Source organism: Syngnathus scovelli, chromosome 3, assembly GCF_024217435.2.
Source record: "Syngnathus scovelli strain Florida chromosome 3, RoL_Ssco_1.2, whole genome shotgun sequence".
Lineage (NCBI taxonomy): Eukaryota > Metazoa > Chordata > Actinopteri > Syngnathiformes > Syngnathidae > Syngnathus > Syngnathus scovelli.
The window spans coordinates 12,102,563-12,115,414 of NC_090849.1; the positions used below are offsets into that span (position 1 = coordinate 12,102,563).

The window sequence follows — 12,852 nt, forward strand, 5'->3', positions numbered from 1 at the left end:
CTGATGCCGTGCACTGTCCTCTTTGTCTTGGTGGTCACACGCTCCAGTCGCCCATCAATAAAAGCTAGATTGTTCTGAGAAAGGCCAGATTTTCCTTGCTACTCCCCAGTTTCAGAAGAACTGAATGTGAGTTTAAAAGTATTTCCAGCTATATAGAAGGTAAAAACCTCCAACTTGTAATGGCTACGTTTTCAGAGACATTTGTTCAACAACACACAGCAAGCCACATGGCAGCAACATTAATTTTGGCATGTAAAAATAAACATGAAAACATTCTTGTTTGAGGTTGTGAGTATTGTTGTGCAGCCTTCAAAACTGCAGCGTTTTTTTTTTAATTTAAAATTGGAGCCTATTCCAGCTGACTTGCAAGACCTTGACATGGAAAAATATCTTGTTTTTTCATTGTACTGTACTAACTCAATTCTACACAGCTCAACTAACCTTGGTTGGCTGTATCAGTTTTACGCCTTGAAAAAGCGGAAACTGCGCAGAATTTAATACATCGGTTAAATTTGTACACACTATCAAACCACAATGCAGGGTACCAAAAGTCCCTTGTATCTACATCTCATTATGGTTGCAATTGCAACCAATTTATTTGAGAGGCGACTGAGGCCAGTAAGAAAATTCTCCACCTTGAGATAACGCAACAGGGTACGCGAAAATGAAAAGTAAGCTACGAGTTCCAAAGCCCTGTAAAACATTTTTCAAGCAACGGGAGCGTAATTGCTTATAATAAATAGCAAATTTCTTAGTCGCAGTCTCATACCGAAAGTCGAGTGCATACTCGTTTCTCCATGAGAGTGCTCAGGAATAAAGTTGATATGATAGTACTAAGTTAACGTGTTTTGTCTAGCCAAAACAACATAGTTTTGTTGGGCAAACGTTAACTTTCTTTTTATGTGTCAGTTTTACAGTAAACTTGAAGAGAGAATACAAAAAGCAGTTCGATGCAAGCACACTTTGGATCTTATTTGGAGAATTGTGCGAGCGAGAGAGTGAAAACAGGACCTAAGTAATACTTTTGAAGTGTGTTTTGCTAAGTTTATATTTGTTCACACCTTGTGTGGGGTAAAACTATTAATAAACAAAAATCGTACATGTTTTGGTCTGAGGTGTATCCCAGCAATAAACAGGGTCTTTTGTGGACACAGCGCGCTTGTGGTGGAAAAGCCGCAATCATACTGTGGTCTCAACACCAAGTCCTTACAAAATGAGCAAGTAAAAATTTTATTTTACATAAGTATTTTTAAGAAAGAAGAAAACAATGGGGTCTTAGTAAATATAGCAAGAGGGATGATAAAATGACCATTTAATTATAATTTGTGCTATTAAACCAACTATAGTTCAACAAATAATGCTAAAAAACAAGTGCGTCACCAGTCAGCCATTAGAGGTGTCCATATATTCATTTGCAACAGTGTCGAGTTCACGTGGTTTGCCACACGCAGAATTTACCCCCGGGTGGCGCGCGCCCTAGCCAAACAATCAGATATAAATAACAGACGTCTTGAGATTTACAATAAGATAGTCCCTGTTATCTCCTGCAATCAGCATTCGCAATGTACACCCATTAGTGTTACGTGCGGGCTAATTGCGCTAAAGAGCACTTTCACTAAACGTTATTACGCACACATTACAATGAGATACTAAAACGCGCACGCACGTGTAAAAGTAAATGGTCCAACCTCAATTATGGGTATCCTATACTGCAAGAGCGCACCGTAATACTTTTAATAACTTATTCTAAAGACGTTGGGTTGAACTTTAGAAATGGCCACATTGCAAATGCAAACAAACAAACCGGTGAATAACATCATGCGTCACACGTGAATGTAGGGCCCAGGCTAAAAACTCAATTATGGGTATCCTATACTGCAAGAGCGCACCGTAATACTTTTAATAACTTATTCTAAAGACGTTGGGTTGAACTTTAGAAATGGCCACATTGCGAATGCAAACAAACAAACCGGTGAATAACATCATGCGTCACACGTGAATGTAGGGCCCAGGCTAAAAACTCAATTAAGAGTATCCTATACTGCAAGAAAGCGCTGTAATACTTTTAAAAACGTATTCCAAAGACGTTGAGTTGAACTTTAGAAACGGCCACATTACTATTGCAAATAAAACAACAACAACAACCACGGACTAACATGCGCCACACGCGTGAATGTAGGCCCCATGCAAAAAAAATAACAAAAATGCGCACTTGCATTAAAGAAATAAATCTTTACCTGGTGTGAATGAACTACAGCGTAATTGAGGAGGTAGAAATTTCACTTCGGCTTCCACCGTCAAAATAACAAGAAAATGAGGAGGGAATGTGACAAGCTGAGCAAAAATAGACAAATGAGCGAGAAGTAGTCAACTCCGAGGTGTCAACCGAGGGGAAAAAAGTCAAGTGAAGCAATGGGAGGGGCGGAGGTTGGTAAACGAGAGAGAGGGTCATTTTAGGATCGAAGTCATCAGTAAATTATGGGCTGGAGCTCTGCCAGATGAAGGGGGATGCGATGCAATTGCTGTCTTTAAGTCAGCGGTGTTTTTTTTTTTATAGAATAAAAGAACTGTCTATAAACTAAAATGATTAAATGACTTATTTTGAGGTGTGTGAAATATTAGGAAATATTCAAAGTGTAACCCAGCTCAACCACAAAATAAATTCTGGATTATAATTTGGCCAACACGAACACTATAAATTTAGATCCTCTAAATATGAACATTTTAATCATCAGGTAAGCAACGTGATGCATATTAATCAATATGAAGGCTAACTGAGTTGAAATAGTTTGATCAAGATTGATCAAACGTTTTACCAACTACCACCTCAAAAATACTTTCCTCTCCAAGTAACATGACCATGTTGATGACCAACATTAAAATATAGTACATACAGCGTAATAGACCAAAGTTTTCATCAAAAACGAGAGCAAAGTTTCATAATATTAAGGCAGTGAAACATTCTCAACAAAAAGTTGCGCTTAGATTAATACAAAGGAAAAAAAACTGCTTCATTACAAATTCAAGTGAAATGTATTGCACAGATACACACAATGAAAATAGAACCTAAATAAAAAGTTCTAAAAGATGAATGTACTGAAAACTGTTATAAAGGATTAATGCATTGCACTAAACACTAAATACTGAACTGTACTAAACGTGTACTGCATTGGATTAAAGCACAGTTGAAGCCAATGTACCATTTTGACAATTAAAAAATAAAATCTATTTCTGTTGAGGTAGATTTTTATGATGATTCTTTACTTGGCGGCTCGGTAATCTGCTTATTAAGAGAATACGCACCTATGGCTAAAGCCAAACTGTGGAAGGACTTTTACGGACCTGGATTTGACGCCTCTGACTATAACTTGACATGATACAGAAATTCGGATAATTTTTGGATCCTGCACCAAAATTTCGCCCAAATTAATCATGCAAAGCTGTTAAAGGTAAAATCCCTAGTGTAATCGATATCTGTCTTCTCTGGCTTTCAACGGATGGGAAATAGCGTCTCCTGCATCTGATAGATTTCAGCCACCTCAACTGTCATCTAAAACCAAACAAACAAAACAAAACAAAAACAAACAAAAAAACAGTGTTAGGCTGATTAGTTATCTCTTGAAAACATGAAAGAAATTGGGCTTTGAAAAAAATGGCCACTGAATGATTGCTTAATTGGTGAAAAAGTACGCACTGCCTGTCAAATTGTGTCATTGGAAGGCAAAACATGTATATCCTTCCATCTAACCATTTCCCGAACCGCTTATCCGGTTGTGAGTGTCCAATGATGTCATTAAAATACATAAACTATTAAAAGCCGTGTTTTGTTGAACATAGGCTGTGATTTACCGAAGTCAAATTCCTTGTTTGGCACGCTCAAACATGGCGAATAAAAAACTCTTGAATCTTGAATCTTTTGGGGGTTCCAGATTTGGTTTCCAAAAAGTTTATGATAGGCCGGTTCAACATACGTACCTGTTAAATCAACAGATATAATCTTTATAAAATAATCAAAAGGCAGGCAAAAACATGTGAGGAAGTAGTCGTCTTACCACAGGACAGTTTTCTTTTTTTTGGTGATGGGGTCACATTTTAAACACGATTTGCTTCAAGCACTGGAACACGAATATAATGGTGGACATGCGCGACTCAAAGATTTTTCCTCTCGCAGAGTTTCCGATTTTAGAATCTCAAATTAAAAGCTTGAGGGAATTAACTGTAGCTACACCAATTTCTGACGGGACTATAGCACCCCTTAGCCCCGGTGTAGGGTCATTGCTGCTAGCGGACTGGTTTAAGCGTTTAAGCGTAGTTGCCATGATGACAAAACGGCATTACTACAGGGCTCAGTTTAATGAGTAGATTCCTTACAAAATCCGTTTTGTACCAATTTCAAGTGAATTCGAGAACAATTTTCAGAACTCTGAAGACGATTGGACACACCTATGGTTGACTTATTGTGAATACAATTTTTAGTTAGTTTTAGCTACAGCTGACATGGGGGTTAGAAATGGTCACCTTGCCCCTTGACATCAGCCATCAAGAACAGTAGCAGTAGTATCTCTCCAACGACTAAACCCAAGGCCCTGTTGCCTTTTTAAAAAAAATTTTTTAACGAATATACCCAAATATTATACAAACTGTTAAACTACAAGTTATCTATCTGGGGCAGCTGAGTGAATATTTTGGTCATTTGGGTGAAAGCTAATTTTTAATTCACCCCCCCCTATTTTGACAGAAGGTAAATATTGCATACATGACTGTGCCTACCATCTGGTTCACTTATATTGTTCAACTGGTTTTGTCCAAGGGACCACCATTATAACCAAGAAGCAACTCGAGGACCACTGCTTTGGCGGAATATATATTTTTATTTTGCACCGAAGGAGGATAGACCTATACAGGCTATTTGCATCTGTATGTTTATTTTGGGAATCTCAGCGACATTTGACGAAATTTGGATTGGTAAAAAAAAAATACACAACATTATCTGGTAAAAAAAAGCAACTCCAAATTATAAATCAATTTTATAAAAAATAAATCAATTTCCAATTTCGTGGACCTGCAATACCACCACGGACCACAAGAGGGCCATGGACCACCGGTTGACAATCTCTGGTCAATAGTGTTTCTCAACCTTTTTTGAGAAAAAAATTGTAAAGTGTATGTATAATTTTCAGATATATATATATATATATATATATACGTGAAACTCAAACTAATAACATGAAAACACTTTCAAAGCACAAACGTAAATATTTATTGTACAACAAAACAGTTTCAACCTCATTTGCAGAAAGTTAAAATGGTGGTCATAATGTGAATGAAAACATGAGATAGTTTCTTATAGAGGCAGTTATCCTAAGATGACAGGGTGGACATACGTATGTATGTATTTATGTATGTATACCCGTAACCCTGGTGAGGCTAATGCGTTTCAGTTAATGGATAGGTATTCGTGTATCTATATGTATGTGTGTGTGTGTGTGTGCGTGTGTGTGTATGTATGTATATGTGTGTGTGTATATATATATATATATATCATACATACATACGTACATATATGCACATACGCACGTGCGCGTGCGCACGCACACACACACACGCACACACACACACACACACACACACACACACACACACATACTTATTGTATTAATTATTTGGGGTCAAAATAATTACCATTGGATAATTCTACACGGCACACCTGATCTCTCACTGGTTGAAAAATCACTGTGTTGCAGAAAACATGGTGAGAAAGTGGTCGAGGCATGAATCAGTAACACCACACCAACTTCACTTGCACTGAAATTTCAGCTTCTGCAGTGAAAGTGCATAAATATGGATAACTTGTTGTATTGTATACCAGTATATACATGCTGGCGACAAAAAACAAATGTAACTTTCAAAGCAAAGCACAATAAACTGAATAGGGGAGGGAGTTAAATAAATATTGGGAAAGAAACAGTACACCAAGACAGAAGCAGCCAAGCTTTCATGGAAACAAATAAGCTATGCATTCAGTAATTGCATTATAAATTGTAGGGATCATTTAAAAATTTCAAGTCTATTTTCATCTGTAATTAACAGCACCTCAGCCATGCCATCAGTAGAACTTTTCCACTGGATTCAAGTGTTTGATGACTGTAGGTAATTTGTTGCTACAATGAGCGCTTTATATTTGTGGAGTTAAAGCCTGTAATGTACCGTACGTAAACGTGCACCCAACAAATCACAACACATCACATCCCAAGGAGGTTTGGTCCATTTTGAGCATAATCGAGGTTTTCATGTCCGGACCTGGAACTTGCCAGCCTTGGTCATGTACTTGATGCCTTTGAAAGGTTTATACTTCTCTCCGTACATGTCGAGACGGTTCACCTTCAGCCCTGTTCAAAAGATAGCATACACTTTACTTCATTAATTAACACTACAAGTCTAAATATGCTCATCTTGGCAATATCATTTCCTTGAAAAAGTAATTGCCCTCTTCTCAAATACTTCTGCACAGTTTCCGCACTTTACGATTCTAACATTTTAATATTTTAACATTGTCAAACAAATCTATCCATCCAACAATTTTCTTCCATTTCCAATAAGCGGAAATATCAGACAAAAATAACCTCAGTAAACCCAAAATGCAGTTTTTAAATTGTTTGTGAGAAAAGAGATAAAGCCTCACTGACTGGTTGGATCAAACTTCACAGCAATGACTGAAATCCATCCATCTCGCTTGTCCCCATAGGGGTCACAGGCGTGCTGGAGCCTATCCCAGCAGTCATCAGGCAGTAGGCGAGGGACACCCTGAACCGTTTGCCAGCCAATCACAGGGCACACAGAAACGAACAACCATCCACATTCGGGACAATTTGGAGTGCTCAATCGGCCTACCAAGTATGTTTTTGGGATGTGCCCGGAGAAAACCCACGCGGGCCCGGCGAGAACATGCAAACTCCACACAGGGAGGGCCGGAGGTGGAATTGAATCCACACCCTCCTAACTGTGAGGCGGTCGTGCTCACCAGTGCCCCACCGAGCCACTCAATTTATATTATAATATTTCAATTTGTATTTATTTTAATTAAGTCATATTTATAATATTTTTATAATTTAATAGAGTTCACACAGCTCACCAATTGTTATCCTACAACCTGCATCTCAAAATAATTTCAAACGAATAAATACTTTGGCGCCATCTAGCGGATGGTGTGCAGCAGTGTGAACACTGATAGGATCAGGAGGGTGTCAGCTGAGGTGGCTTTGTGTTAAATGTTGCGTGTTTAAGTGTGGGGGGGGGGGGTTAAGCTAAAATGGTGGTCATTGCAAAGGAATGGCATATATCCACCTGAGATGGCCATCTGTTGGATTTTCAACTGGATGTTGATGGTAGGGTTCTCATCAGGTTTGGAGGCCCCCGCCTGCAGACTCATGGTGCCTTTCAAGCTGGGAAGCTTCTGGGGATTAATCTTGCCTACATCCCAAGTGAGCAACTGACCAAAACATATTGCCAATTGTTAGTGTAGCAACACAAACATTCGGAATCATGAGCATGCGGCGTATCTCATGTATTACTTTCCATACGCGGGTAACATACTGTAAGTGTTGTCACTTATAGTTACTGTTAGTACCTTTGTGACTGGGTCAAAGGTGTATGTTCCCTGGGAGGGGTTAAGATTGGCGTTGAGAACACCACGAGGAAGCTGACTGCTGACTAACACCGACTCCACAGCCTTTCCCATGGTCTGCTTGGGGCCTAGCGTCAAGTCGAATCGACCCTGGGAGCTTCCTTCACGGAAAGTAATGTTGTGCTTGACGTACACTGGAATCGCCACCAGGCTAAAGAAGCAAGAATATAAAGCTGTGATGTGTGCCAACATATATTTTACGCCCCTGGCATATTAGTTCCCTGCATCCCATTCGAGAGAGTGAAACTTTATATGATGGGAACATCATCAACTAAGGAACCCTGTACTTGAGGTCTGGCGAGTTATTTGTGACATGTACAGTTTCAAAACACCAACTTCTGTGAGCTGACGTGATAGGACAGTAGTCTGAAGTTTCCATCAGGAGGAATGAAGGAGAGGATCCGCTCAGCCTCCCACCGCTTGAATCGAACACACGGATGAAAACTGACATCATCCAGCAGCCGAGGATTCTTAGACAAGAAAAAGGGAAGTTTATGAGAAACATGTAATGATCCATTCATCTAATTCCATGTACATTTCAAGTGACCCGTGAGGCTGTGTTTACGTAGCTTCAAAGAACTTATGAAACAACCTGCAGTTACCCAATTTGCATGCAAACAACCCCAAAAGGTAGTAAAGAAGTAAATAAAACTATAAAAAGAATACTAATATTAAATGTTTTATAACTTTAGTTGGCCTGATTACATTTTCGATTCGTCACTCAAATCCATCGTGATGTCACATTTCTCCGTTTTCTGGTTGACTGATCAGAGCTTTTCAGGTGGCATTTAACATTACTGTATATGTACGTAGATGACTGAGAAGAAGAGGACAAATGTTGGACACGATTAAAAAACGCTATTTGCTGCTAGTAAAGGTTGCTATCAACAATGTCTCAAGCCACGTTACAAATGAAATGTATTTGGAACCAGTTACCATAAATGACAGTGTGAGGTCAGGCATGCCAGTCAGTTTGACGCAGGCATCAATGACTCCCTGGATTTCTGCCGTTATTGTGGAACCTGAATGGGGGGGGTGAGAGTCAATGACATTTCATAACAAATAGGTTGCTTGTAAGGGCTGTGAGTAGCCTCAGAGCATTACCTGACTTATCAATGATGGCATCTATCTCCTCCACCACGTCAAAATAGGCTTCGTTGTTGGTGTATTTGACGCCAGTGCGTCGCCATGGTACCACTGACAGCTGACCTGTGGGGAGCTGCTCACCCACATTGGTGCTGCCTGGGAATTGGTCAAATGTCCAACAGGATTAGAACATGAGGTAACTTCGACAAATCTATACAGACTGCCCCTAAATGGTGGCATTTTGCTCCCCAAATTTGAGACAGTGCAAGTACATTTTTCATATTCTTGCACCTGTGTGACCTGTAAATTTGCAGATCGCTTGTTTTATTTCATTACTATTTTTGAATAGATTTTGTTGCAGGCAAATGTCTACTCCACACTCCAGTCAATTTAATAGTAATGTGGAGTGTAGAGAATATTTACTGCAAACCAACATACAGCGTGCACCTCTTGATTTTCTACTTGCCAAGGTTATATTGACAGTGGGCAGGAGGCAGACTAGCATGCCGCTCGCTGCAGTTTATAGCACGATTCCTTACAGAGGAGCCTCTGTCTCCCCGACCGCAAGAAAATATTGCACTTTTTCAAGGGGTGAAGAAAACATTGGAAATAATCGTACACATTGTACCTGTGATAGTGTTGACCATTGTGCGGAGAATGGTGGGAGGCTTGATAAGCTCTTTGAGGATGTTGGACTCTGTGGCTAGAGGAAAGCCGTTGTCCAACATCTCCTCCAGTAGTTCATAGACCACCACCACATTGTCCTTGATGGCAGCTTCCGTGCACACACCGAAATAGTCCTGTTCAAAAATGACACACGTGAATGGTTACAACTTTCGCAGAGTGGAATAAAACGACAGAATTCCAGTGCGATAAATTTATCAATGGTAAAGAGAAGACATGACAAGAACCTGGAATGTGTCGACGACTCTGTGCAGGAACTCAATGACAAAGAGTGGTGGCACTTCACTCTGTATGACTGCCACAAAATATATGCGATGTCTGAGAACATTGATAAGGTAGTGGTGCGGGGTAGGGATCACAGGCGGGACGTTCTCCGGCTCACTGGCACGCTCCTGGGCCTCAAAGAAGTAGTCACACACAGAGCGGCTCACCACACTCTTCCAGTGCTTTTCCAGGAAAATGTCACCCGAGGAGTTGACCAGGAAGAGACTGTGGATCATCTTGACTGAAGGCTGCAAAATGTGAGAATAAAATGAAACATTAAAGTTAAACTAGCAAGTGTTGTTAAGTCGGTTTGAATGCTTACGCGTATAAAATTAAAATTGTCATCATGTTATCAAGACGATGACTGATACAGACCTCTCAATACAGTGAAGTAAGATATATGTCAATCCCATTTTTTTTCTCATAGATCCCAACTTTTGAGTAGTCACAGATACTGATTCCAATTACCGATACCACTAGTACCTTTGACACATCAAATTTTTATTAAACCAAAAACCAACAATTTTAAAGAATACAAAGAATCTATCCCAATATTGCATTTTCCCCTGTTAACTGAATGACATTTATGGCAATTTTCTATTATTTAATTTCCATTTGTTTGTAAAAAATACAAACTTTGTATCAAAAACACAAGTAAATTAATTTAAATACATAAATAAATGCAAAAACAGCCAAATAAATAAATAAATAAATGCAAAATTAGCCCTAATCAAAATATGTGGTTGGACAACAATTTTGGGAGGAATATAGTGAAGTGCAAATTATTGAATTGAAAATGTTACAAGTTACATTAAGAGATATGTTTAACAACTACAGTTTAACCAGTAAAACAAGTTTGTCAACTTGTTCTGAGGCATTGTTCAATTCAACTGAGGCGTCTCAACACAAACGCTCCACACAACTCACACGGGGATTGGTTGTTACCTGAGCCCTTTCCGTCGAACGCACCGGAAAAAAATATATTGTTAAAGGTAATATTTATACATATAAAAATAATGACGTTATCAAATGAATTACATTCAAAATATTGAGAACTTAGGGCTGGTTTCCTCCCACACCCCAAAAACAGGCCGATTGAGCACTCCAAATAGGTGTGAGTGCAAGTGCAGATGGTTGTTCGTTTCTGTGTGCCCTGCGATTGGCTGGCAACCAGTTCAGGGTGTCCTCCGCCTACTGCCCAATGACAGCTCGGATAGGCTCGCACGCCCGCGACCACCGTGGGGACAAGCGGCACAGATAATGGATGGATATTAACAACTTAAAATGGCTAAAAAAGTCATGTTAATTTTGGATTTTTTTTCCAAACATATCTGTTACAAAGAACGGATTCAGGTTTTGTACCTTCTGCAATCCAGTTCAAGAGCATTTACAGTATTTGTTCTGCCAGTCAAAACATTTCTATTTAACGCTTAACTTAACGCTCCTACCCTCACCTATGGTCACGAGCTATGGGTCGTGACCGAAAGAACGAGATCTCGGATACAAGCGGCCGAAATGAGTTTTCTCCGCAGGATGTCCGGGCTCTCCCTTAGAGATAGGGTGAGAAGCTCGGTCATCCGGGAGAGACTCGGAGTAGAGTCGCTACTCCTTCACGTTGAGAGGAGCCAGATGAGGTGGCTCGGGCATCTTATCAGGATGCCTCCTGGACGCCTCCCTGGGGAGGTGTTCCGGGCATGTCCCACCGGTAGGAGACCCCGGGGACGACCCAGGACGCGCTGGAGAGACTATGTCTCTCAGCTGGACTGGGAACGCCTTGGGATCCCCCGGGATGAGCTGGATGAAGTGGCTGGGCAGAGGGAAGTCTGGGAGTCCCTCCTAAAGCTGCTGCCCCCGCGACCCGACCCCGGATAAGCGGAAGAAGATGGATGGATGGATGGATGGATGGACATTTTACAAATAAACTAATATAATTCAATAAATAAAGATATTTACTTTAAAACATGCAGGGAAAAAGTCAAGGAACATAAGAATCATAAAAGCTGTCTCACATTCCTCCTTCATTCAACTCTCCTTGTTTCAGCCAAAATCATGACCCTACAGAAAAGAAAAAGTAATTTCCCTAACGGACTGATCAGTCCAGTGTCTACAAATAACGCGTCTTCACCCGCCAATTCACGTGACATTCTTTGCGGATAATAGTAGCGCTCTTGTGGATCTTTCCCGAACACGGGACACATGTTTTAGTATACAATATACCCCTTTTGAGGGTATCACTATTCTGCATTAAGTAACATTGGCAAAAGGTACAAAGCATCAATTGACAATGGAAGAAAAACTGAGTCAGGCTTTCTATTTCTGATCGGAGAAACGAAAATTGCCCCTCAGATGATGATTGATTGTGTGCTGTTTATGAACGCAAAAAGTCTGGGAACATTTTCCGATTCATGGTCACCACCGGAGGGGTCACATTTGCATTGCATTTGGAGATTAAATATGATATTTTAAAGTGGCATTAGACCAAGGCGTTTTAGTTTGGCGACAGAAAACATGATCATCATGATTGTAAGAAATAGCGTTGTTTTTTTTCCTGATAAAAATAACACATTCAACAACACAATTAGCTACACAGAAAGCATTATTTTTAAAGTGGAGTGGATATAGCAATGATAGGAAGCTACAATAAATAAACTAGTACTATTGTTACAGCACGATGTGACAGCACATGAGCATAACGATGACGGACTAGAGTGACATCTCGCAAAAGAAACGATCAGCTCGAAAGCACAATTAAACGGGTTTCGTTGTTAAACGAAATGACGAAAATGACTAAATATAAAAATGATAGGACAGTTATTACGCCTGCAGCTCCATCTGTAACAAGAGTCCATCCGTGCCCCTCCTCCTTGTGTCTTATGACAAGAGAGAAAAAACGTCTCCCAAACCGCGAACAAAAAAAAAATACAACAAAACAATTATCACTCAACAATTAGGATATTGCTAAAACAACGTAGATCACAAAACACTTACCAGATACTAATTTTACGTCTTGGTCTCGAATTTCACTATTTTCTCATTGAAATATGAAGCTGGTGTCGCTTCCGTTATAGGGCTCAGCCTCTGGTGACAGGAAGCGCAGAAAAATAAACCAACCCCAACCTGCGAAAATATTCCAA

General features: G+C 39.9%; 2 protein-coding genes across 3 annotated transcripts in view; both read right to left on the reverse strand.

Annotated features, from left to right (window-relative positions):
- Positions 1-2,359, reverse strand: part of tet3 (tet methylcytosine dioxygenase 3) — a 39,557-nt gene extending 37,198 nt beyond the window's left edge. Inside the window, exon 1 of the mRNA XM_049762857.2 lies at positions 2,238-2,359. The gene's annotated coding sequence lies outside the window, so the exon portion shown is untranslated. The remainder of the gene's footprint in view (positions 1-2,237) is intronic.
- A 3,579-nt stretch (positions 2,360-5,938) lies between these two features.
- On the reverse strand, positions 5,939-12,849 carry ap3m2 (adaptor related protein complex 3 subunit mu 2). Of its 2 annotated transcripts, none has more exons than XM_049762919.2 (9): positions 12,707-12,849; positions 9,682-9,966; positions 9,399-9,570; positions 8,789-8,926; positions 8,621-8,706; positions 8,021-8,154; positions 7,628-7,835; positions 7,345-7,489; positions 5,939-6,389 (listed from the first exon to the last, which is right to left on the reverse strand). In XM_049762919.2, the coding sequence occupies exons 2-9, from the start codon at positions 9,952-9,954 to the stop codon at positions 6,289-6,291; spliced, it is 1,257 nt and encodes a 418-aa protein (XP_049618876.1). In that variant the 5' UTR covers positions 9,955-9,966; positions 12,707-12,849; the 3' UTR covers positions 5,939-6,288. The 2 variants fall into 2 exon arrangements, with proteins under 2 accessions (XP_049618876.1, XP_049618877.1); XM_049762920.2 differs by lacking the exon at positions 12,707-12,849 and adding an exon at positions 12,537-12,558.
- Between the last annotated feature and the right edge of the window lie 3 nt (positions 12,850-12,852).

Coding starts and splice junctions, on each gene's coding strand:
- ap3m2 (XM_049762919.2), bottom strand. CDS start 9,954: ATGATCCACAGTCTCTTCCTGGTCAACTCCTCGGGTGACATTTTCCTG. Junction 9,571..9,681: donor GAGTCGTCGACACATTCCAG/GTTCTTGTCATG, acceptor ATTTTTGAACAG/GACTATTTCGGTGTGTGCAC. Junction 7,836..8,020: donor TATCACGTCAGCTCACAGAA/GTTGGTGTTTTG, acceptor TTGCTTCTTTAG/CCTGGTGGCGATTCCAGTGT.